We start from the raw sequence: 23,241 nt of genomic DNA, 5'->3' as shown, positions 1-23,241 counted from the left end.
TATATATATATATATATATATATATATATATATATATATATATTCTTATAAGTATAAACGCTTGACGAAATGCTCACCTTTAGTATTAAAGCCCGTGCAGGGACTTTACGGGGCTTCGAAAATCTGTTTTAACGGAAACATCAAAACAGATGTCCTTCTGAAGCTGTGATGTATCGCAATATATATACTTCATGTCTTCATGTTTCCTCCCCAGAGGCAATGTATTTCTACATTTTAATGATGTACCTAATAGTTTTATATTACGAATTATTTCTATAGAAGTAGTTCATTATCTTGCGTATTGGAATATTTTAGGTAATGTGTTCTTGTAATACTATATCTTGGATATGTTACGATATCGCAATTGTTATATTCAAGTGTTGCCTTATATATGAGAAGACGTACATTCGTGCAAAAAAATAAAACATTCGATTTTTGAGACAATCGATACTCGAATCGATACAATTATGGTTCAAAAGTACTATCAGAAAGTCGGATTGAAAATATCTTTAAATCTAACGCTGCAATATATGGGTGCTATGAAACCTGGGAAGTATGAAATTACACGTAGTTTACGAAACTACGTGTGTACATTATACAATAGTGCTAACTCACATTCAGTATAAACCACATACGAACATATATTATACGGCATTCGAATTATATTTTTCTACCTGATATTGAGAGGCAGGTTTCACTCGAAATGCGCGTGAAAGCGAGGTTGACTAATGCTATTGACAAGATTTAGCGAATAACGCAAATTCATTGTTATGACTTTAATGCGATTATAAATTATAACATATAAATAAACGTTCCACTAATATATATATATATATATATATATATATATATATATATATATATATATATATATATACACATATGCATATATATACACATACACATATATGTGTGTGTGTATATATATATGTACATAAGGGAAAAATATTAAATACAATGTATATAATATATATATTGACATTATATGATATTTACATGTTTTATCCACCAACTTACCATCCGCTACAACTATTTCTCGAAATGCCGCGAAGTCGCAAAGTGTGTTAGCGAATAAACCAGCCACTTATCACTCTTTGCGACAACAACGGTTATCTCATCGTTGATAGTTTTGATCTCTCACACGTTTACTACGTACTTTGTCGAACAAAGTATATGTCTTCATATCCGGAAGCTAGAACGATCAGCCATATGTCGTAACTCAAAAATAACATAACTTTTTACATTGAGGAAAGGAAGAATATATATTTGCGCTTTGGAAAATCAATTAAAAGAAAATATATATAGATTTTGATCAATTGTAGAAGATGCGACTAAAAGATAAAAAAGTAGAAAAAAGGAGACGTTTGATTAATAATCTGATCATCAATCTTATTCTACAATGAACGTAATGTATTGAGTTTTTTTAATATATTACATATTTTTTCTCTCTCTAAATCGATAAAATGACACTGATCGTCTGTTCCGAGATTGTGATGCATCACGAATGCTATCTTCGAGAAAAGAAATAGTACGCATCTTATGATCTCGTATTAAGCGGCCTAACGACAAGAAAGCCACGTTTCGTTATACCGTAATGAATTAAAACGTAAATGGTCTCTGTACCTAGATATAATGCCAACAAAAGAAAAAACAACAATTTGTATTCGAACACGTATAATCGGCGCGATACAACGTTCATCATGCGTCCAATATGATGTCCAAGGAGGAAAATAAAAGTCGCTCAACGTTAAATTAAATAACACCCTCCTCCCGGGTGATCGTAGATAAATCTACACACACATACATCATCAAGTGATTCAATCGCGCGTTCCGATGCAACTCAAATGACCAGATTTAGTAAAAGGACTATCCTCGGCGTTCAGCATGGTATAATGACGTTCTATCCTAAATTCGTTGTACGATACATAAAATAAGATGTCACCTTTGGTCCCGTTCATAGAAACTTACAAATTAACTGCGAGTTAATTGCGTATGTTAGTCTCAGCATTAAATCGCTTATTAGTAGTGTTTCGATATTCGATCCGTCCACGACTAACTTTGGTATTATATTTGCTTGTTGTTTTTCTCATCGTTTCTTTTTTCTTTCTTTTATTAGTATACACCGCACCAAAGCTAGAGTCGAACGGTCCTACCGAACTAAAGGGAACTAATCTAACTTTCTCTATCCTTCCTACTTCTTCGCGTTAATTAATGAGCAATGTCGAATTCATGACTATTCAGATGAATAAAATATAAAGGTATTTCCTCCTTCTCTTTCTACGATCAAGCACATGTCTCAAATAATATGTACATTTCTCATCGCTTTGCGACAATCTCGATTGCCTCATTATTTTTCTGTACATCGTATTTACATGACCAACGCAGAGCCATATTATATTGTCGGTTTTTTATTCCGGTGTTTCTATCGACAGTAATATGTCCCGACAAAATATACACGATAAGATGAAATTCGAGAGATTTCGCAGTATCTCTTCACTAATATCGCATGGACGTAACTTGGTGATCGTGTTTTTGCTCCACGTTGAATGATGACATAAAAATCGCAAGTGCTTTTCTCTACTCTGGCGAATATATATTACACGTGAGAACATATAAATGCCTCTCAAAAAATATCTTTCACTTTTTATGTATCATTTAACATATTCTTTCACATTAGCCCTAAAATACTACTAGATAGCAAAATCAAATGACAAAACTTCGTTATTTAATGTCCCTTAGCGCTACTAGCAATATATGTATACGAAAAGACAAAAATGTACAAATATAAAAGAAATACACACGAGCCGAGTGCCTCATGTTCCATTTCTAAAGAAAGTCCTTAGTAGTATTCTAGGGTTAAAGGCAACTTTTTAATATTATTTGCATGTAATTTTTGTGGAAAAAAAAAATCTTCCAAACGGAACTAACACCCAATAAACTGTGGACAAACGATGTAAATTTGTATCTGACGAAAGAAATAAGAAAAGAAACTCGTAAATTTTGAAGCACTTTCGCCCCAAATGGATTCTTCACTCTATCCAGTTTGCTCCATAAATACAATCGTAAAGAATCTTGTGCGCAAACTAGAATCTCTCCGCAGTCTGAAATAAAAAACAATTTTCACAAGTTAGTCAACTATTCATATGACTACTTTATTTTATTTATTATTGTATTTAATTTTATTAAGAAACACAAGGATTTTTATTTTGGATACTCTTTTGTCAATAAAATTGCTTTTAAAAGTGCCTTATAAGCCTTCTGATTGGCTGTAAGTCATTTTTAGAGAAACTTTTATCGATAAAAGAGAACTGGAAATAAAGATCACGATCTATAATTAATTAGAAAGAGATCTGTGGGAATAAGAATTTAACATAAAAAAATAGAACCCCAACAAAGAACGATTTCACTAGTCGCGATCTTCCAAGCAGTACTTACACTCTTCAATTTTTCGCGTCCAAAGTTCCGGATGGACTCCAACAGCATATTCCTAGGATCTAGCTGGACAGGCATCGATTTGGGCCTCGCGCTGGCACTCTTCAACGTCACCCCCGTTATCACGGGCATGGTGGGCGGCTTAGGAGGTTGCACGTCTTTCCTGGAGCCGTCGATCGTTGACAGTCCGTTTTGATTCACTTGGCCGTTGCTCTTGGTATCGTTGACGGATATCTTGAATCCCTTCACGACCGGCATCGGCGGATTGATCTTGACGTTGTTGTTGACGTTGCTCCTGAGCATCACCGAGTCGTTTTGCTGGCCGAAGCTTTGGCCCGTGCCGTTCACGCCTACGACAGACGTGAACTTCCTCAGTCGAGAGTTCTGCTGCGTGCCGTTCATCAAGGACTGACCTTTGTGCGGGAGGTTCTCGTTCTCGTTGCTTGCCCTTGCGAATTTGGCGTGGCCATTCTGCTTGACGCCCATATCTATCTCCTCAAACTGTGCGCCGTGACAGTCCGCGGAATGTCTGTTGACATTAGCGCGTTTAGGTTTCGGTTTAAAATTCACATGCTGACCGAACGTCTTTGTCAATTCTCTGAAATTCACCGGCGTGGTGTCGATCTCACTCTCGCCGTTTTTCGGCGTCTCCTTCACCTCGATGAAGCTCTTTTTCAGTTCGACGCCCGTCACGACAGGTCTGTCCTCGTCCGTTCTCAACGAATCAGCGGACACATTGACTCGGTTTGACAACGGCTTTTTGAAACCGGACGCCGTCGTGTGTGCGATTAGCGACTTCTGCGAGAACTCGTCGCGACTTTTAGAGTCGATCTTGATCTCGTGCTTAACGACGTTGTACTTGCCGCTATTGTTATTGTTTGTATAGTTAGAAGTATCTCTCTCGTCTTTTGCGCCGTTGATGCTGACCACGGTTTTATTGCCATTCGCGTTGCTCCTTCCTAGCTTGTAATCTGTGTCCATTTTGATTTGGACGTTGACGCTGGGTCTTTCCGACCAGCTGCCCAGACTGATCGCAGGTGGACCGGCGTAAGTGTAACGCTTCGTGCTCTCTTCTCTCGACTGCCTGCACTCCGCCGTTTCCGTATCTCGAGATTCGCGTGTCGAAACTACATTCGTTTTGTTCGAATGTTCGTTAGACCCAGCCTCGTATCTGTGGGGAAATTATTTCACATCAGTGAGAAATATATTAATATATATAAACTAAACTAGTAGCTATCTATGTCGGATAGTAGTAGTTTAGTAATGGATCACAATATTGAGAACAGCGCACCAGCGATAGATTATTCAAATAACAATTACTCTCAGTCTCTAAATTTATTAAAACTCAGAAAACTCAAGTTAAAAGACAAAAGAAACGAAATAATACTCACTTCGTTTTTTCGATTGATAAGGCACTGTTATATTCTTTGGACACATTTTCTTCCGCCTGTTGAGCATTCTTCAACTGCGGCAAAATGCTTTTCAGCACCTGAGTTTGCATTCAAGTCAAAATGAAAATTATTCATTACAAAGTTGAGTAAGTTAATTTCTTTAACTAAATAGAGTTTAAAATTAATGACCCTTAAATTTTAACTCAGTTTACATCAAAGGTTAACATGAATAAAATTAACTTAATTAAAATTTAAGCTAACGTTGAATTAACTTATTAAAGTTAAAAGTTAATTACACAAAATAATATACGTTTTTGCATAATTTAATCGAAGATTATATGTAGATAAAAAAGTAGTCTTTTATTAAAAGAATACTGACTGTTTTATGTTCAGGATTTCATACAAGAAAGGAGCATTGAAAAAACAGCAATTTTTATTTTTTTTTATTCTATATGTTAGTAACTTGCAATTATTTAAATGCTGATAAAGAAATTATTTTAACTGATATAAAAAAAATTAATAAGTTAAAGTTAATGCAGTGTAAAATAACTAGTTTAAGTTAAAATTTGATTAATTTAAAATTAACTAAATTAAGTTAAAAGTTGTTAATTTTTTAACGTTTCAACTTAACTTTTAACTAGTTATTACCGGATTCTGTAAATGATAATGTAATTTAATATCCTACATATTAAACTATCATAACGAGCTCGTATCTATAAGCTGATTTTAATAAAAAAAAATTTAGAAAAAAGTACTCCGGCAGCGTATCAATAGCGAGATTACGATACAATCGAAGAAATAATAGCATACCAAAAATAGCGTGACTTCCGTGAAAACCAAGTAATGGGAATAAGTGATGAATTAGAACCCAACTCAAAATGTTGCTAAATTTACACACGTTTAACAGTGTAAATTTAGTAACTAATATCTTGTGTTCATTTCTAATTGACAATTTACTCGCGTTACTTGATTTTAATTCTTACAAACCATTTAGTAATATAATTCTGTGAAAACGTTTATACGATTAGATACCTCCTGTCTCTCTTTCTCTAAAATACACTTCAACTGCATCTCTATTCATCTCCCATCTTTCTCTCCTCCAACGCAACGGAGTCGAATCTATTCTACGCTCAGTCAATCGTGCAGCAACCCTGAATTACCTGTAATGATTGTAATTGCTTCTCTTTGGTAGATTCCTCTTGGTGTTTCAATATGTTGTCCCTCCACTGCGAGAACTTCTCGTTGGTCCTCGGCGCGTCGACGTTCAAGCTGCTGACGCTCGTGGCCTTTTTCATCTCCGCCACTTCAGCGTACGGCTCATGCTTCCTCTCGCTCATTGTTTGCGTTTCCGCCTGGTACTTGGCGCTGTTCGTCATCGATATGTAGCTCTTAGACCGTTGGACATTGTTGGCTTTCTCATTAATGATGGCGTTGAGATTTTGCCACCTGTTAATAGACGGCTCGTCTTGATTGCGAATCTTTGGCTCCGTTTTGCAGTCGGTGTTGTTGCTCGCGTTCGGCTCTTCGGCGCTTTTGCCCGCTGACATAATCTTGTTGTCGTGCGACGACACACTGTTCATCAAACGCCCAGTATTCCTCGCGCCGTTCTTGTTCTCATAACCGCTTAAGCCAGCGTTGCTCCTCGACAGCGTGGCGAATGTTTTGATGAACCTCTCGTCCGAGCTCCTCGCGTAATCAACGGACTCTTCGAATTCATCGAAGATGTCCAGGCTTTTCTGCTTGGTGTATGTGGTGATGGTGAAGTTGGACAAGGTATTGTCCACGGGCGCGATCTTCGGCGCAGACATATTGTTCATAAACCTTCGGTCGAAGTCTTTACCGACAGACTGCGCCAAAGTGCCGTTCTCGATCTTGTTCTCCAACTCGGAGATCATCTCCTTCCGCGGATCCGCATTAGTTTCCGACTTGTGAGGAACACTCACGGACGCTTGCTTGGCGACGCTCTGTTTGCTCGTCGCTCGCTCCTTATCGTCGATCTCCATTTCAGACGCCGGATCTGTTTTCTCGCTAGCTTTCCTCGCAACGCAGCTCACGTCGGCATCGTTCAACAGACTCTTCGACTTCCCTTTATTCTTCAATTCATCGTTCCTACTGCAACTGTCCGTTGCGTCGGTTGGCTCCACGGCCGAGTGGATCACCTGCGGCTCTTTGAACGCTTCTACGGAGCCGAGTGTGACCGTGTCGTAGTTGTCGAACACGGGCGAATGCGAGTCGCGGAAGGCGCTCGGCGGCGCCGGCAGCTGGTACTCCCAGTCGCTGATGGACAGGTCCTCGCCCATCGCCGACACGTAGTCGGAAGTGTCCTGTTGCGAGTTCGTGGTCATATTTGGCGTGCTCGAGCTCAACGTGTCCGCCGGGAAGTCCACGCACGACGAGCTGGACATCTCGTTCAGCTGGTCCTTTGAGTTGGAAGGCTTCGAATTGGTGCCCACGTTGGGAATGTCGCTCGTCGTTTGCACGGACGCGCTGTTGGTGTACTCGAGCTGCGAAGGTTCCGGAGACGGAGAGGTCGCTGGTAGCGCGTTGGACAAGGTGTCTGACACCTTCTGCAGCAGGATATCAGTCTCCGACGGTGTGCCGTCCTTGGCAACTGATGAACATGCGAACAGAGTGAAAGGTGAGTTCGCGGCAGGTCGATCCTGCAATCGATGCAATCTGTGTAAACGCTCTACGCTTTTTCTCGCGAGTTTGTACAAATTACCACTAAGATCCTCGCGATTTACAGTTAATCAATTAAAGTTAACGACACTTGAGGTGGCGAATTGAAAATTGTTTTATGAGGAAAATTACAAGGAGCTATTAACGAACACGGCGAAACGTGAGAAACTTCTATCTTGCAATCGTTCTCATTTTGTGTGTGCTTTGTGAAATGAGAAGTAATTTGTATGACATGTTAGGATACGACAAGCATGAGAATGTAACTTATACAAAACTAAAGAATCTGACCGAGAACGTCGATACACATCGAAACGGTAAAGTTTAATATTGCTAAAAATATCTCCACCAACAAAATGTTAAGTTTATTGTCTATGAATAAATTGTATAGTATGTAGATGTCAAGAGAATATCGAGTGTTTTGTACGATATATTAATATGGATTGAACGTGTAGGTATAGAAAGTTATTTCAGTATACACATGCAAGTAACCATCACCTTTTATATAAGCGGATATTATTTAAATCTATTTACACACAAACTCATGAAGAAAATGTTCAGATTTCTCGGACTATAAAGCAATTGTAAAGTACTCATGAATATAATTCATATGCGTTATTAACACTTTCAGTCTTAGATTTAAATAAAAAAAAGAAACTAGATAATCTTCCAACATTTAGTGCTAATAATTCTGAGACTTTGTCTCAGAAAAAAATACAAATTTGTATACGGAGACAATATTATAGTAAAAATTATAATAGAATTGTAATCCTGGGTCATGCAGAATTATGATCGAAATTATTAATTATATATTTGTTTAAAAATATTATGTGCGTTTGACTTTTTACTGCAAAGTTATTGTAATCATTTGGATGTTTTTTATATGATATATCAGATAGATCAAATTTATTATAATAATTTACGCTACAATTCCAGTATAATCCAATTTTACAAAAAATATTATAAAAAAATATTATTTTAATGTAATTTTTACCACAATTTTCTCCATGTACAACGCGAATTCTAGAATAAAATAGTTATTCTGTTAGAGAAAAATTAACTATTGAAAGTAAGTAGATATAATTCTGGAATAAAATAAAAAAAATAATTCCAGAATAAAATAAAAATAAAATAAAATTCTAGAACAAAATGTTGTTGTTCACAATTGAAATTTAGTTCGGTCTCAATTTCAAAGTTTGAAATTTAGAAGAGTTCAGTCTCGGTGAACATAGAATACTATTTCATACTGCAACATAAGCAAGACTGAAAGGGTGAAAAACCCACGGAATGAATAATAAGAGATGAAGATAAAAGTAGTTAGTAGTATAGCGACATGCACCTGTGACTAATCCACCGCACGATTCTCCTTTATCTACATCCACCTCCCTTGTACCATCAGTGCATCGTCCCGCACCGGGCTGTTCCCGTTCCTTTTCCACGGCGTGCGAGGACATCGAGGTTCGCGCTTCCGGTAGATTCAAGTTCAACGCATACACGATGTTCTCTGGAGGCGAGGTGAGGTATCTCCTCTGTCTCTTGAGGATATCCATCTGGAAGTCGTCCGACTTGGACTGGCTTCTGACTACCCTCGCTCGCTTGGCATTCCTCGCGTTATCGTGCGATTCTCCAGCCTTGCCGTTCGGCTTCTGACACTCCTCGCCGATTTCCGTCGCGCACTTCACCTGCGAACGCTCACCGAGTTGCTGACGACGATCCGACGCGGCGAAGCTCGGTAAAACACCGTGCTCCTTTATGTCGTCGAGACGCTCGCACTTGGGTATGGTGGAGATCACCGTGCAGGTTTCCCTGTCTTTTCCTAAGGCGCTGCTCTTCACCGTCACGTCTCCCGAATGAGTCTGCTTCGTCGCCTCAACATTCTCTTTGGCGTCGCGGCCAGGAACCGTTTTCTTCGGCGACCTGGGCGGCCTTTCCGGGCAAACGGCTCGATAATGACGCAGTGGTTTCGCTCGTTCGACTCTGTTCGGCTCAGCCACGCGATCCGGTTTGGTCACACTCTCGTTCAAACAATCATCCTCCGATGACGCGCGAGCGCATTGATTCTTGCTTTCTCCGTGCGAATCCACGTTCTCGCGTTGCACCTCGCGATCTCGCCCCGATAAGCCGTCCTCTTGCCTCTCAGACGTGACTTCGAGCGACAACATGCTCCTCGAATGCGGCACGCTCTGGCCCGCAGAGACGGAATTCAATTCACACCTCGTGTCTTCGTCGTGACTCGAAGGTTGCTTCTGATTGGGCCATTCGAGACCCTCACTGTCATCAGCAATGTTTGACATTTCTTCGTCTCGATTTGAAAATCGATTCGGACTGAATGATTCGAGATCTTTAACGTCATCAGCAACATTTGACACTCTCTCATCTTGTCTCCTTTCACCCTCCTCCGGAGAGTGCTCTTGGATTTTGGAGCGAGTCTCTTCCGCTTCAATGTGTATCGGTCCCGTAGACTTACAATCTGATTCGACGTTGCTCTCCATCTCGTGATGACACTGATTTGGTCTTAAGGATGCGTCATCTTCAGCTATGACGTCGCTGATAGTTCCCGACAACTTTCTCTGTTGCTGGCTCGACTCATCTTCGTCGGGAGGCGCACACTTGTCTCTCGACTTGGAGTGCGCCTCTTCTCCTCTTTCGGTACACGCAGAAAGAGCACCTTCGTCCAACGACGTCGTCGTGTCCTCGACACTCGAAGCGAAGCTGTGCGCTTCATCGACGCATTCTTCGCGCGATAAACCGCTCGTGCTATCGCGTCCCGTACTCAAAGTTCTGGGCAGTGCCAAAGGCGGTTGGGCTACTTTACGTTTAGGTGCTTTCGGAGGTACCGGAGCGCTATTAGCCGCGTTAATCTTTCGAGGCATGGGAAGGGGTGCAGGTTCTCCAACTAGTTCGGATAAAGAAAAGAAAACAACCGTCACCGAGAATACAAGCTGACAACAAGCAGCGGGTGGGACTGAATCGGGCTGTGTGTCTACGGGGGATACCTGGGAGCTATTGAATTGCGTGCAACGAGACTACGTGTCACTGCCTGAGAGTTCTGACAGAGGTGCAAGATTAGGTTTCAATGTAAATTCGTGTCTGTCTTACCTTCTTTACGTTCGAAAGATTCGGAGTCATTTGGTCTCTCAAATGAAGGGGAATGTATCGTCGTAAGGAAATTACGGTGATAAAATGAAATTTTATAGTAACAGATTAATAATGTTACAATAACGTACAGAAATCAAGTAATAATTCTGCAGCCACTAACAGTTGCTTCATACTTTTGTTGCTCGATTTGGCACGACTAACAGCCGAGAAAGTTAAATGACTCCGAACCTTCTCTTTATGTATATACAGATGTGCATCTAATGTGTACAGTGTTCCAGGAATAAAATCAATCGAAAACTTTCCAACAGTGTATCAGACATAAAGATTAGGGTAACTTAGATGAAGACGGTGAAGGCAGGCGTGCCGAATATTACGCAGCGCTTTGCAGATACTTAATCTTAATGCATAGTTCAATTATCATGACATTTAATTATGGGAAACTGCAAGACTCAAGAAACTGCAAGGAAAGATGACAAATTTCGAATGAAAATCTAATCCACACTCGGAGAAACCAAAGATCATGATCTCTGTTCCTATAAAACGTCTCTATTCAATTTAACATAATATAATGTGATATATAATTTATAATATAATATAATATAATATAAATAATATAATTAACATAACACAAAAGAAATGTGTTATACGTATAATAACAAGAAATACTTAAAAACAATATAATCTCATCCTTAGCGGAATTCATTTTATCATATTGCCTCAAGAGAACTTTTTAAAATCAAAAGGAAAATATTTTAACGCCTAAGAACTTTGATTGCAAGGTGTTCTATTTCCTGCAATCTTATATTCTAAGAGAAAACTTTTACTGAAAAAGTGTCTCTCTTCTAATGGAGTAGATTATTGATCGGAAATCTACTAGATGTTATTCTAATTTTTTCTTTAGAATCAAGAAGCAAGCTTGCCCTCTCATTGGAAGAAATTTCTATGAAGAATAAATTTGCATATACACTGTAGACAAAAAATAAAATTCCTCCAATTTCAAGAATATTGTGCTTAGAATATTTCCCTTGTGGTCTTAAAAGTCTTTTTGAGACTATATATATATCTGTATATATATACAGGAGGAGGATTCCGCTAAGGATGAAATTATATTTTTTAGTATGTGGAGCATTTGTGAAATTTTACACAAACTCGCCGGCTCGACTCTCGAGGATCGAATTTAGCTGGACCAAGAAACGATTCCAGCTGTCATTCGACTCCTGACGACTGACCAAGCCAGGCGGCGGCGGCTTCAGGATGCTTAACTTTCTCTCTTCCGATTTACCCTCGGTATGATTTATAATAGGCAACGAGGGCAGCTCGTCGATGTCGCTCGGTATGGAATCCATGGGCGCCACTTGTATGTCCAGTGGCCCGGTGGAAATCGCGAATATCTGCAGAGTGCTTAACGGCGGAGGAGACAAATTGCTTTCCGCGTAAACCTCCGCGAAATTGCACGGCTCGCGACTCTCGCTTGCAGAAACGACGGGATTCGCACGGCACTTCGTCGTGCTTAGCCTGCTTAATTTCGGAGAACGAACAGCGGATTCCAACGAGGCCGGCGTCCACGAGTGCCTCGAGCGAAGACTCTGCGACGAAGTCGAAGCCGGCTTTAACCTCGCCAGCTGAGTCGCCCTCGAGACCGTCGCGCTGTTGTGAAAGCTCATGCTGTGCTTCCCGCGGCACTTGTCGCTACGTGAGAACTCTGAACTGTTCTTCAACAATTTCGGCGTGCTCTCTACGTTCGATTCCGCAGCTTCCCGATTCGATGACGTCTGCATCCTCGATGGTCTCTCGCTCGTACGATCATTTCCTCTCGCGCAACGTTTGTTATAGATCGATCTAGTCGATATGTTCGCGACCAGATCACGATTATTGAAAGAAACGGACGTTTCGCGACTATCACACGAACCTGGTTTCACCTGACAACCTATGAGAGCCTGGGATTTTTGACAGATCCGCGACACTTGGCCCCTCACGTCCCGAATGTGATCCTTGACAGCGGTGTCGAGCGAGACGTCATTTGCGCGACTAATGACGGTGACGGAATCGTCACGTTGCCTGCGGTATCTCTGACTAGTGGCGCGCAATTTGCTCCTCTCCGACGCCGAGAGCCTGTGCTTCTCAGAAGCGAACGTGGTGGCACGCGATGGCACTGCTTTTGTACCTTCACCGACTTCGCGCGGGTGACTTCGCGTTTTGGGATTATGGGGAGAAGCATGCGAGCAGCTGGCGCTACGCGCTAGCTTACCTTTCTTGGCCGCTACTCTAGCTTGCTCTAGCCTCGGGGCTGCTTCTACGGGCACAACCGCCACTTCTGGGTCCACTTTGACGCGGAGCTTACGGTCGACCGGGTCGGATTTAACGGAACGCGCCTCGACGTTCTGCTGCGCTACGTTGGACTCGCCGGATTCGCAAGTGACGGTGGCGGTGGCTCCCGCCTTCGCTTTGTAATCCAATTGGCGCATCGACTGCGTGCTGACACCGATGTCGGAGTTGGCCTTTGGACAGCCGATGTCAGAGCTGGCTTTGGACGGCGCGCCGATGTCCGACGGCGGCTTCGACGGATCCATGTCGGACGTGAGCGATTCCTCCGAATCGACGATACGCTCCAAGGCCTGAGTGGAAATAGCTGACGAGAGTGGTCTCGGCGCCGGTGGGGGAGGAGCGGCTCTCTTCTTTCGGAGACCTATGCAAGCAATTTGTGTTGACCGAAATATTGAGAGTGGCATAATACGCAAGACTACATGAACGCGTGAGAACAGAGAATTGCTTTGTCATATTCGCGTTTCGCTCGAGTTCTTTCGACGATTGCGCTTACGCGCAACGAGCAATCTGCGTTCAGATTATATAATGCGTAAAGCAAAATTCTCATGAAATTAACAATATGATGTATAGAAAAAATTCAATAAGATATATAAAAAAGGTCTCAAATTTGTGTGAATGTGTTTAACAATGAGTATACTTTAAAATATACTTTGTGGAAGATAACAGAAATGTGTGATGATATATTTAAGTGATGGTATATTTTAAGATTATTATCACGAAAATATCCTTTCCACTCAAAAAGGCGAGTAATCGCTTTTCTTAGTAATGAAGTAATGTTTTTCTTCTGTACTAGTATTTACATTCAAGTTCAATAAAATCGAAGAATTAATGACAGCTACAAACCAATGTAATTAATCTATGCAACGAATAACTAATATTTATATACTGTTCATTACAAATATATATCCACTTGAGAATAACAAGTATTAAAAACAATTACGTATTCGTACTTCGCGAAGTACCAAGTAGCAAGACTCCGTAAGACCAATGATTAATGTGATAAGTCTTACCGGTGGAGCTGAGCGAGGTGCTGCTGATTCCCCGAGTGAGCGTGCCACCACCAGTCGCGGCTACCGCCGTCGTCGCGGCCGCGAGGTTGCCCAGACTCTTGCTGGACTGCGAGGTCTGCGCCAATTTTCTGGGAGCGTCAGACACTCCCGGCGCCTTGCTCCTCCGCGGTAGGGTCTCCGGCAGTCGTGCGGCCGAGTCCGGATTGTCGCTGAGAACGGAAGCCTCGTGGTAACCCGAACTGTCGCTACTGTTGCGGCTGTGATTGATCACCATCTTGTCCTTGCCGCTGTCTTGCTCGGACGAGTCCTGGTCGATCGCAACCGCATCGGTGGGCGGCTTCGGGGCTGGTCGGCGCTTTCGCTGCGGCCGAGCCGGCGGCTGAAGAGGACTGGCACTCCTTCCGGTCTCGTCGCTCCTGGCCGGCGACACGCTGCGACCGCCGAGGCTGTCTGTGCTCAGCGAATTCTCCTTGGATTTCTTGAACATGAAGCCGAACACGCTCTGCTTCGTCTGCTGCCGGCGCCGCTCCTCTTGCCGCTGCAGCGCCATTATGTCCTGCGTGCTGAGTGTCGGGCCCAGGGTCCGGGCCTGCTTCGCGTACAGAGTCACCTCCTGCAGATGGTAGTCCTGCAGCGACAGCGACAGGTCCAGTGTCGCCTCCAGATTGGCTGTGAACAGAGAGACGTCGGTGAGACTCCAAATACATACATACATCACGTTAATAATTGACACGTTCTGTTCACGTGGGCCACCAGAGACCCACGCTGATCTTCTCGTTCAGGTAGTTTAATATTTTGCCTCTAAGACAAAACATAAACATTAATTGCTTAATCACGAAGTCTTACAAATATCATAGGACACATGTTACTTAACAAATATAATAACAAGGTATTATATGTAAATACAACTGGTGGCTCATGTGTCGTAGATGACAAGTCACTTGGAATGAGCCCGGCACAGAACACGTTAATGACTTGCTAATCGACATGACATTGAATACGGTTCATGACTTATGCGTGATGTTACGTCAAGTTGCACGAACAATTGCAATCTCCCGCAAAGTCTACCGCGTCTCAGGGAAAAATCTCGATTTGTCTTTACGCGCGACAGAGATGGATCTTTCTCGCAGTGATTGCCCGATGAAATACCCGACGAAAGCTCCACGAAATTGCACACTGTATAGATCGGGTTCTTCCTGAAGCGCGCGGAGGCACGATTTTCGAGCGGCGCTCTCACCGGGCGAACACACTCGCGGGTTTAAGGCATACCCTCTACCTGTGCTACCAGCGTGCCCGCGGGAGCATCGGCGGCGTCTCGCGTCGCAGTGATCGTCCGGGGACTCTCTCGTCGGCGCGAGCGTGAATGCACCGGGAGGTATGCGAGCGGGAACTGGAATTGCGCTCTCTCCGCTCCCCTCGGCGCGTTGCAGCGCGGCGCGGATCAATTATAAAGCGTATACGCGAGCGAGCACGCGGCCAGGTAGGCAGGCAGGCAGGCAGGCAGGCAGGTAGGTAAGTAGGCGCGGGGCGTCGGCGTTTACGTTCGCTCTTCCTCGCGAGGACGACGAGAGGAGAGCACGGCCTAACGACTGGGAGTAACAAGTGCTCGAGGAGCCAGCCGGCAACCTTGCGATAGCGATCTCAGCAGCCGGCCGCTGTAACTAGCTAACTGAAATATCTCGTGCACGGCTTGCGCGTCGCGATATACGCGGTGTCCCGTCAGCTAGAGGTGGAAGTGTGAGATTTGTCGGCGTGGAACATCGTTGACGGTAGTGCGCTTGGCGGCGATGCGCGGGTCTATATTCGAGGAGATCTTCGTACTTCGTAGCTAAGTACACTTTTTAAAGCACTCGCTTATTATTTTCCACAGTGATTAGGCGTAGAGCAGCCTTTTTTATTTTACGGTCTTTATTGCGTCTAATGAAGCTGATCCGCCTAGATTGCGTTTCGTAATGTTTAATGGCATGCTACTACGTATTTATGCAAATTGGAAGAGAAATTGGAAGGGAGTAAGTTATTCATTAACGTTGTTACCCGATCGAACTGTCAGATAGATAACTTTTTGTTCGATTAAAGTCGAATAGGAAAGAAATTTGATAGTCTTCCTTATTATATGCCTGATTGGTGAAAGGCGAAGTGTTCGCGCTCATTTCAATTTTTATCAAGAAAATCTCAGAATCAATTGCACGTTCCGCGGGCCACCTTGTATAAGTTGCGCGCTGCTTCCATAAAGATGCGCGACGGCGAAGTGACTCGCGGTCATCTCCGAGTTACTGAACTTCCTCCTCGCCGTGAAAAGCGACCGCGAACTAGGAATGAATAGCGTGACTTCCAGATCTTGGACGGATCAGACACACCGAATTCTTATAATATATATACTCGGAAAATAAAAAGACACTGTGCACATAACCAGAAATATTTAGTTGTGAGCTGCATCACCCTGATTATCTTTGCGTGATGGTAATATGCTTGATATGACTCAGTCAGTCACTTTGGTGCATTAACTACATATACAATGTAATTGCGTCTGATTTAGTTGTGTCAACTGAAATCAGGTCGAGTGACATTTACAATGGACACATTATAACAATTATTTTTGTAATTTTGTACAATTAAAATATCTCGTACATACGATTTGTTTGGCATTATCGTTACTTGTCAAGTAGAATATATACACTGAAAAAAAAAGATTACGACGATTTGGTAATAATTGTCCAGCTTGTGTTATAGGTACTAAAATTTAGTATCTATAACACAGGCTGGATAATTATTACCAAATCGTCTAATCTTTTTTTCAATGTAGAATTAGTAAGAAAGCAAAACACAAACAAGTAGCAATTAAATTTGTTGATTGCAATTACCAAACATCGGGTCGATCTCAATTTTAATCAAATTTTTATACGGTGTGCCAAATTTTTGTTTCGACAACAAAATCCTTTCTTCAATGTACACTCTAGTTGTAACAATCAGATATCGTCACTGTGACTCAACAATTGTTCTGTGGTTGCGGCAATCACATAATTAGTTGTTCCATATATTACTATTGCCGCAATCATTATATGTGAGCCAACTATCCTGTTTCCTTCGTGTGGTGATTATAATTATATCTTCATGTGTATGTGTTTAAAGATACACACACACACACACACATATATATATACACAGGGTGTCCCACTTAAACCAGGTAACCTAAATATCTCCATTAATAGTAACGATACAAAAAATATTTTATACGTAAATTGAGTGGTATGAAGAGACCAATATGTTGCAAAAAAAAATTATTTTTTCAAAGTAAGTTTTTTTAAAGTTTTCAAAGTCATTGATTTTGCATATAAGTGCATATTTTTTTATTGCATCATGTAGCTGATGTTAAAATACGTTCAGATATGTACATAACATTAACTTTAAATTGATCTTTGAAAATTAAAATTGAAATGAAAATTAAAATTAAAATGAAACTAGTGCTATCGTACTACGAGTGACCTCTGAAAGCCTTAAGATTTGATCATTTCCAAGCAATTTATCAGTTTATCGGTTTATCGTTCGCTTTTACTCAAGTTATTCAAAGCAAGAGAAAATTGAAGGAGATATTTAAGTGGCCTGGTTTAGATGGGACACTCTATATATATATATAATGATAAATAAAATATGTAATTATATTACTTTTAATTGAGGACAGAAACGAGCGTTTAATATGCACACATGCAACTCGGAGCGAGCTTAACCGGAAAATGAGCACGTGTTCGAACGAATCGCTGAAGTCGAACGAAGACTTTCATCGGCGCGTAATGCAGAAAGCACTTCCGGAAAATTGGATTGTGTCTCTGCTATTTATGTACACGCAAGATCCAAGTCTGGCTTCTGAAGCCGTATTCGCGTGCGTCAGTCGGCTATGACAGACGCTCCGTAAAATTGTTAAATTGCTCGTTCCTAGTATCTATCATCCTGCTGCGGACGTTCTTACGCGAAGTTCTTCGATGGCAAGATCTATGTTTAAGCCTGATATTCTATTTTTCGCGATCTTCATCTTTTTCAGGGATATTGACACATATTTGTATATTTAGATACAGTTCCATTTTTTTTTATTTAATTAAAACATTATCGATAAAAATATAACGAACATTACTATATATAATAAATATTCACTACATAGAAAAAAGATTTGTATTAACGAGAAGTTTGATTTTAATGAACGAACCATCGCGTTTTTGTTGAAGAAAATGAAATTTCTGATTCTTAGAATTAATTCTTAGAATTAACTTAGAACTAACTTCGAGGCATAAGAAACAGAAATTTTATATCCTTCGCGTTGGTTCATTCCTCGAGACCAAACTTCACATTTTCTTTCTCTGTGCACAGAATTTCATAACAAGGAAAAGAGAAACTTGTCATATGATTGACAATGTATGATTGTAATATATTTCACTATTTGTCACTTTAAAATTAAATCTGTCTTGAATAAATCCGTCCTTGAAGAAGTTAATCTTTTCTTATCTGTCAACTGTTTTCTTTTCTTCAGTCACACGCTATTACATGTACACTAAGAGCCAAATATTTGCAAATTTATTTGTAGAATAAAGTTTGTTTAGTTACAGGAATATACTTTATTTCCCGGAAATAGATTTTATATCCTACAAAAATTAATTGTTAAGCATTCTCTTCCTCAGTGCGAGAAAATTGGAGAAACGACATTCACGACCGGAGAATTTGCGAGGGAGGAGGATTTACGACGGGAAGATTGCACGTATATTGAAAGTAAAGTATCGCGGCAACTAACGTCTGATGCAAAGCTCTAATAATTACGTGAGAAAGAGTGCGGCGCGACATCGTTGTCGCCGATTAGGCATGGAAACCCGTCGCGATCCATTGAATATTTATTCGACAGCGGAAAGAATGCGGAGTCGTTACGGAAAACACAATTTCGCAATACGTCTGCAAGTACTCATTGCCGCAAATAGTCAGCGCGATCGACGACGCGGTGCACGATATTTGCATATACCTTTTAATAAACATTAGCTGAGCTCCGTTAAGTTCATCGAGTCGGGCAGCCTTGGCTGCCTTATCTCTACGTGTGAGTCCCCGTGAAGGCGCCGATAAGGGCTGCTCGAAGCCGCGCGCACATCATTCGTGTAAAAAGTGCGCCGCGTAGCCGTTCAAAAGGAAGACGACGACAACGTAAACAGAACTCGCTCGCGCTCGCACACGCGAACGATTCGAGACGTGCGAAAAAAGATGACATGTCATTAAAATCCAGGCTACGCTTATTACCCGGTTTATTGCTTACGTCTTGCTTATATCAGCGCGGTCAGTGACGTTACGTAACGCGAGCGTATGCGTGAACCAACGCGAAATTGTGTAATATTTATAGCCGGTCAGACTGCCGTGAGTCTGAGGAACTTTTCGGACTCGAATGGAAGTGCGACTCGGATAGCGTTTTGAGTGCGACTTCGCCGAAGATGATTCTATTAAAAGAACTCACGAAAAATCGCACACGAGAGGCGTGGACTTTCGCGCGACATGGAATCGGTAATTTGTATCTGTTAGAATTTTTAATGCCGTTACATTCCCCGGCAGTCACCCGCGCGCGACTACCCTCGTCCCAACTTCCAAACTCGTTCGTCCGATTTAAATAAAATTTCTCTAAAAATGACAAGCCACGCTACTGGTTTCAAATATCAAACGCTCGTCTCGCGAACGAATCTATTCCCACTTGGCAATGCTCGACGACGCAAACACGTATTCGCCGATAAAACCAAGTTTATCGTCTCAGGTGGGTCGATCGCGGCGTAGGAGCAGTCGACGTTTCAATTTCTCTACCGTGACCCGCCATCTGTGGCGTTGCGCAAGTCATCTAATTAGTATTTATATAATACGACAACAATTGCCGCGGAGCGACATTAATCGGATTGCAGAGATATACGCCCTTAATGCTCGTATGCGTGCGGTCGCTCCAGTATCGTGTAAGTGTCATTACGCAAGGCTATTACACGCCATTCCTTTGAGATAATATGACAAGTAATTTGTCGAAATAATAAAAGTGATAGAAATGTTGCTTATCGCTGTAAATTATCGCGCCACATATGAAAAGTGTTATTTTACTGTAAGAAAAGCGATTACTTAGCTTATTTTCTTTCTTTCTGACAATAGTTGTCCTTAACAAAGAATATTTTCTTAATAACAGTCTTAAAATATGTTTTATCCCACATTTTAGAGAAACTCATTATCATGTACTTAAAAAAGAAAGAATTTATTCTTTGTACAAGAATACTACAAAACTATTTAGGACCAAAAAGTTAATTGAACTTTATGAGGTAAGCAAACCGAATTTTTAATCTAATATTCTTGATTGAAATGTTAAACTCATTAAGATTTATTCAAGAAAAAATTTCATTTAAAACTTTATGAAGAAAAAGGAGTTGGTTTGTCTTCAAATTTTTGTCTTGAAAATTTAATATACTCTCTCTCTCTCTCTCTCTCCTGAAATACTAAACTTACTAGGATTCAGAATTTTGTTTAAATTTCATGGTTATAATGAACTTATGATAGATTTGCAGATATGTAAACTTATAAAATACTTGAAGCAAGCAACATTCACTTGAATGCATTTTTCTATGTGCATAATTTTTTTTCTAAAACAACATTGAGTTCTCTCCGTTAGTGTTACACACTTTTTACACTTACACACTCTTTACACTTACACACCGAGAAAATATAATGAAAATCACATTAAAATTATATTTTCTGTTGCAATGTTTATTGTAAAGCTGAACTATACTGAAATGGTAGTATAAATCATTATAAAAATAATAAATTTGACTATCTGATGTATGATATGTAAATTGCAATTGACTTTCATTTTCGGTGCTCATTAAATTATCGCATTGCAACGTTTGATTTCTCGGATTCACATGTACGGTTTCACGGACGTAAATCAAACGCGAACGCGTGTATGCCAAGAGCGCGCACTCACTCACCTGGATGACGAAGCTCGTACTTGTTTCTGTCCAGATTCTTCTCGCGGCACACTTCGTCCAGAATTTCTCCCAGGTTCATCTTCGGACTGACCCTCGACACGTACAGCTGATTTCTCGGCAGATGCACCTGCGCCGATGATCAAGTTGTTGCGTATCGCATTACCGGGGTCGATTCGCGCGGCGAATACACTCTCTCGCACTTCGTAACTGAGATTTCCCAAATGAGAGCCTCGCAGAAGCCAGAGAGGACACTTCTTCGTTTACTTCCAACGTTTGTCGGTAACGAGAAAGTACGCGCGGGTCAAAGTGCCTCTATTTGTTACAAGCTCGCGCAACAGATACGCCGTTGCGTGGCCTCTTAGAAATCTCTCATCCACGCTCGCGGGACTACTCGCGCGCGGATTCTAAATTGCGAAAGTACACAATGAAAAATAGACTCGAGGAGTTTCTCAACTCTATTAACATACGTCTGTTTGCCTTCTCTATCTTTTTCTCTTTTTAAGAGTTAGCGAACTTGTTTGCCAAAGATGCTCAAACACAGCAGGTATCGTGTGCGGCAAAACAGTAATGAAACATGCCAATGAAAAGTATCATTGCTTTTTTTGTGAAAGGATGTTTGCTTCGATATGCTTCGATTGCTTTCGGTCAATTTCGAAACTCAGAATGTGCGAAATTCTTTCTACATATTCCTTCCGAGAAGTGTGGCACTTTCTGGCTTTGTGCGAAACGCGAAACTGTTGAGCCAGTTTCACACCATGGTAATCGCGAAAAAGCTACTTTACCTGCAATCTAAACGTCGTTTCGAAAGGTTGATTAGTCTGTTTCGTTTTTCGCGACACACACGTGCCCTGCTTGGGAAGCAATTTAACCTGAAACAAACAATGTCCACAACGGAAACGCCCTTAATTGATTCCCGTAGTTTAATTATGCGATATGTAATTAATAAAAGATACTTAAATAATATAATTAATAAAAGATCTCTGGGAATTTCTTTCGAATATCATACATCCGGCATTTTCTCGGAAACGAAAAAAACTGAAAAGTGTAATTCTACATTTACTACTACACACTGTTATTACAACTATTATTACTACATACAGAAAAAAATCATTCTATTGCTAAGAAGAATGATTGCTCAGTTTTACTTTCCTTCTTGCAGGTAATGGATATTTCTAACAAAGAGCAACAAGAATATTTCCTTGATAATGATCTTCAAATACATTCATCATATCAAATCTTGGACAAGCTTATTATCATATGCTCAAAGAAATTTATTCTCTTTACAAGAATATTATAATAAAACTCTATTCAAGGCTAAAAAATTGGTTTGACTCTAGTGAAAGCAGTGAGTAAAGCGAATTTTTCATGTAATTTAGTATTTTTGATTGAAATACTAAATTTACTGGGATTAGAATGTATTTTGAGCAAATTTAATTCATGTGAGGAACTTATGACAGACTCGTAGATACATGAATTTATAAAATACTTCAAACAAGTGACATTTACTCGAATGCAGTATGCATTTTGCTATGTGTATCCTAGATTTAGCTTCGTGTTTGAAAAGTGATAAATATTCATTATCAGAGCTGTGCGTCAGAACGAAAGTGTAACGTAAACAATTACTAGGCGGAAGTAAATCTGTTCCATTGCATCCAATGACAATGATGACTTACAGAACGAACTCGTGTTTACGCTCAATTGCTCAATTCTAACGTCTCGGAGAAAGTATAACGATTGGCACTGGGAATTGACGCGCGAAAGGGTTAATCCAACACGCGAGCGAGCGAAGAATCGTCGGTAGAAAGTGCGTTCTCGTGTAGAAATTCATGTGACACGCGCTGGGAAATTGTTGGGATCATTAACGCGCCGGTTGACTCGCGGGCTGTCGGGCGGAAAAATCGACAACGACTCCGACGCGGTTCCACGAGCATCGGGGATCGTAAATCGTGTACAACGACCACAGATCCGTGTAGGGTAGGACGACGCAATCGATTGCGCGCGACCAGTTTGCGCTGAGAATTCTAATCGATCGTTTCTTTATCGTCGAGGGATACAATACGTCGCGAGACTGTCGCCGAGATCTCGAGGACGCGCGCAATTCTCGATCGACGATTTGCGCGAACGCGAATTGCATACTGTTGTGAAAATGGCGCGATACTTCGCCGCGACAATCTTTAGTTTCGCGCGGATTTTCTCCATTGCGTAAAATGAGACGAGTCCGGCGGAATTAATTACTTCTTCTAAAAATTGAAGAAACTGAGAAATATCATTAGATCAACAAGTTTGATTAGGTTTCCAATAAACTGCATTGCCCATAGTGCAATTTGTGTAATG

The 23,241-nt window shown here is 41.1% G+C and overlaps 1 protein-coding gene across 5 annotated transcripts in view; it reads right to left on the bottom strand.

Annotated features, from left to right (window-relative positions):
• Window positions 1-196: 196 nt before the first annotated feature.
• The window catches only part of LOC116847463 (cordon-bleu protein-like 1), a 132,548-nt gene continuing 109,503 nt past the window's right edge, over window positions 197-23,241 (bottom strand). For 4 of the 5 annotated variants that reach the window (XM_032822484.1, XM_032822485.1, XM_032822487.1 and 1 more), the window contains 9 exons: window positions 21,690-21,776; window positions 20,908-21,034; window positions 13,934-14,602; window positions 12,847-13,284; window positions 8,839-10,395; window positions 5,984-7,434; window positions 4,824-4,921; window positions 3,436-4,603; window positions 197-3,101 (listed from right to left, as the gene is read on the bottom strand). In XM_032822484.1, coding sequence (XP_032678375.1) covers window positions 3,084-3,101; window positions 3,436-4,603; window positions 4,824-4,921; window positions 5,984-7,434; window positions 8,839-10,395; window positions 12,847-13,284; window positions 13,934-14,602; window positions 20,908-21,034; window positions 21,690-21,776 — 5,613 coding nt within the window. In that variant the 3' untranslated portion in view covers window positions 197-3,083. The remainder of the gene's footprint in view (window positions 3,102-3,435; window positions 4,604-4,823; window positions 4,922-5,983; window positions 7,435-8,838; window positions 10,396-12,846; window positions 13,285-13,933; window positions 14,603-20,907; window positions 21,035-21,689; window positions 21,777-23,241) is intronic. The other variant, XM_032822488.1, reaches the window with a different exon arrangement.

Source organism: Odontomachus brunneus, unplaced genomic scaffold (assembly GCF_010583005.1).
Source record: "Odontomachus brunneus isolate Ranch 3 - 2012 unplaced genomic scaffold, Obru_v1 Obru_scaffold_078, whole genome shotgun sequence".
Lineage (NCBI taxonomy): Eukaryota > Metazoa > Arthropoda > Insecta > Hymenoptera > Formicidae > Odontomachus > Odontomachus brunneus.
Note: the sequence above shows the minus strand (reverse complement) of the source record. Positions and strands in the feature narration are given on the sequence as shown.